The sequence below is a fragment of the Temnothorax curvispinosus genome, unplaced genomic scaffold (genome assembly GCF_003070985.1).
Source record: "Temnothorax curvispinosus isolate PA1 unplaced genomic scaffold, ASM307098v1 QBEX01014867.1, whole genome shotgun sequence".
NCBI lineage: Eukaryota > Metazoa > Arthropoda > Insecta > Hymenoptera > Formicidae > Temnothorax > Temnothorax curvispinosus.
The window spans coordinates 8971-11219 of NW_020224647.1; the positions used below are offsets into that span (position 1 = coordinate 8971).

At 39.0% G+C, this 2249-nt stretch overlaps 1 protein-coding gene across 5 annotated transcripts; it reads left to right on the top strand.

The window, feature by feature from the left end:
- Window positions 1–238: 238 nt before the first annotated feature.
- Window positions 239–2004, top strand: LOC112465036 (probable ATP-dependent RNA helicase DHX37). Of its 5 annotated transcripts, none has more exons than XM_025032396.1 (6): window positions 239–419; window positions 483–599; window positions 676–886; window positions 982–1193; window positions 1273–1370; window positions 1904–2004. In XM_025032396.1, the coding sequence occupies exons 4-6, from the start codon at window positions 1042–1044 to the stop codon at window positions 1966–1968; spliced, it is 315 nt and encodes a 104-aa protein (XP_024888164.1). In that variant the 5' UTR covers window positions 239–419; window positions 483–599; window positions 676–886; window positions 982–1041; the 3' UTR covers window positions 1969–2004. The 5 variants fall into 5 exon arrangements, with proteins under 5 accessions (XP_024888164.1, XP_024888165.1, XP_024888167.1 ...); XM_025032397.1 differs by having other exon boundaries at window positions 1907–1994; XM_025032399.1 differs by having other exon boundaries at window positions 1916–1993.
- The last annotated feature ends 245 nt before the right edge of the window (window positions 2005–2249 follow it).

The following is a 2249-nucleotide window of genomic DNA, read 5'->3' on the forward strand; positions in this document are numbered from 1 at the left end:
TAAAAATGGCGAAAAGTCGACTTCTAGTCGACTTCTAAAAATGGCGGAATGTCGACTAAAAATCGACTTCTAAATAGTCGACTTATAAAAGTCAATTTTCCGTCGACTTTTATAAGTCGACTTCTAGTCGACTTCTAAAAATGGCGGAAAGTCGACTAAAAGTCGACTTCTAAATAGTCTACTATAAAAAGACGGAAAGCAGTCAAGCGGCGCGTCATCAATATAGCGGCGAATCTCGAGGAGGCTGGAGGAGACAATTAATGTTTACGCGAGTGCAAGGAATACATGCCGCGAGACAGGACACGATAAGACGTCGAAAAGCGCCGCGCTATCAACCACCGCCACGAAACGTCGTCGTCGTCGTCATCATTGTCTTCCCGTTGACTTCCTCGATTAGATCAGAATACTGGAATTTGACTGTATGTATGTTGCAATATGTTTGAGACGGTTGTCTACATTGTCTACAACAAGAATTGTTACAGAATGCCGTTACCAACCGACATGGAAGCGAAATTGCTGCGCCAGATAGTTCTTGCAGGTATGGCGGATCTAAAAGAGGATCAGGATAAGGCCAAGTGGAAATATGCTTTAGAGGTTAGGTATGGTGTGTTATTAATTATCATCGATAATTAAGACCTATTGAATGCGACCTCTCTATTCTGAACCATCTTTCAGAACACCATCAGAAATGGAGAAACCTGTGTTCATGCATTTTTCGTACGTTCTACGGAAAATCAGTCCGGAATAGGTGGTTTATAAAGAGGTGTACGAAACGAATAAGATGTATACTTATGCGAGGTGTCACGGCGATAGAACCCGAATGATTGCCGAAATTCGCTTCCACGCTATGCCATCTTAGTGAATCATTGGTTGATCCACCGCCAAGGTATTTTTATCACAATTGTTGCTTTATAATGTTTTTCCTATTTATTTATAAAGATATTAATCTTCATTATGATCGAATATTATTCTCATTTATAGATATAATCAAGGAACCGGGAAGATCATTTGCCGCGTGTCTGGTACATTTGGAAAGGCCGGATGGGGACTACTATCGATGGATATAGAGCATCTGTGGACGGTGTAAAGTGGTTCGCGTATTTCTTCTTGGAGGGTCAAGTGTACCCTAAGCTGAAACGATTTGTTCCGTCGTTGCTGACGACACCTGGGAGCATCACCAAGTCATGGGCCAGGTAAATCGTTATTCTATCTCCTTTCGATTTCACGTTGATTCATCGAATAGATTACATCAATTTAGTACGATTTTTTCAGGTTGATACCACGCACTCAAGCAATAGTACAAACGTTGCAGTCGCAGGGAGTCGTGTCCAAATACAAACTGCTAGAAATCTGGGGTTTGGATGAAAAATGTGAGATTTTAATTTATAAAATAATATTTAGATATTATCATCGAGTAGACTTCTATACAATACTAGACCGCTGACAGGCATCTCGGCCGTGATGCTTGCCGCCATGTTGATTTTAGTCAAGATATGCTATACTACAGATTCTATACAAGTAGTTTTATACAAGATTTCTATACAATAGTCTGGCATATACAGAATGTCCAAAAAAAAGGGTTTAATACTACAGGAGTAGTGGTTCGATTTCGGCATTCAAGTAGCTACACGTTGAAGGCATGACTTACAAACTTATTGATAACATGTACCAATATTTAACACAAAAACATTCGCCTGCTTCGTTATGTACTGTAATAACGAATGCAGATAAACGCACATCATGAGCAACTGAACACCCGATAGTGACTTAATGTTAATTCAATATGGCCGCACCCTTCACTAACACTTGCACCTCGCACTCGCATCAGCTTTTCGGCAGTGCGTCCATAGATGTTAATGGTCTAGTATAAAAGTCTGTGGATATTATATATTTATAATTTTAGTTCTGTTGTCAGCTTACAAGAAGTGGCTGCCGGAATCCGCGCACGCAGAAGTGGCACAGATATGACGGCACACAGTGGCCGCATTTGTAATTAAGAACAAAACATTAGGATTGTAATTATACAGTTTTTTAGATAATTAAATTATTTTATATATGAAAAAAAATCGAAGTGCATCAGTTTTAGCCTTCCAGCAAAGGGTCGATTGTGTATCTTGAAATAATGAGGTAAAAAATTACAAAAGTGAGAAAATTCATTAACGTATCTACAATTTTATTTATCAGAATCTAATAAAATCTGTTAACTTTTGTCATTTTCACCTCATTTCAAGATACACAACCGACCTCCA

Excerpts from the sequence above, each read along its gene's own strand:
- LOC112465036 (XM_025032395.1), top strand. The coding sequence starts at position 1,042 with ATGGGGACTACTATCGATGGATATAGAGCATCTGTGGACGGTGTAAAG. Across the intron at positions 1,194-1,272 it reads ATCACCAAGTCATGGGCCAG|GTTGATACCACGCACTCAAG; the intron begins GTAAATCGTTAT and ends CGATTTTTTCAG.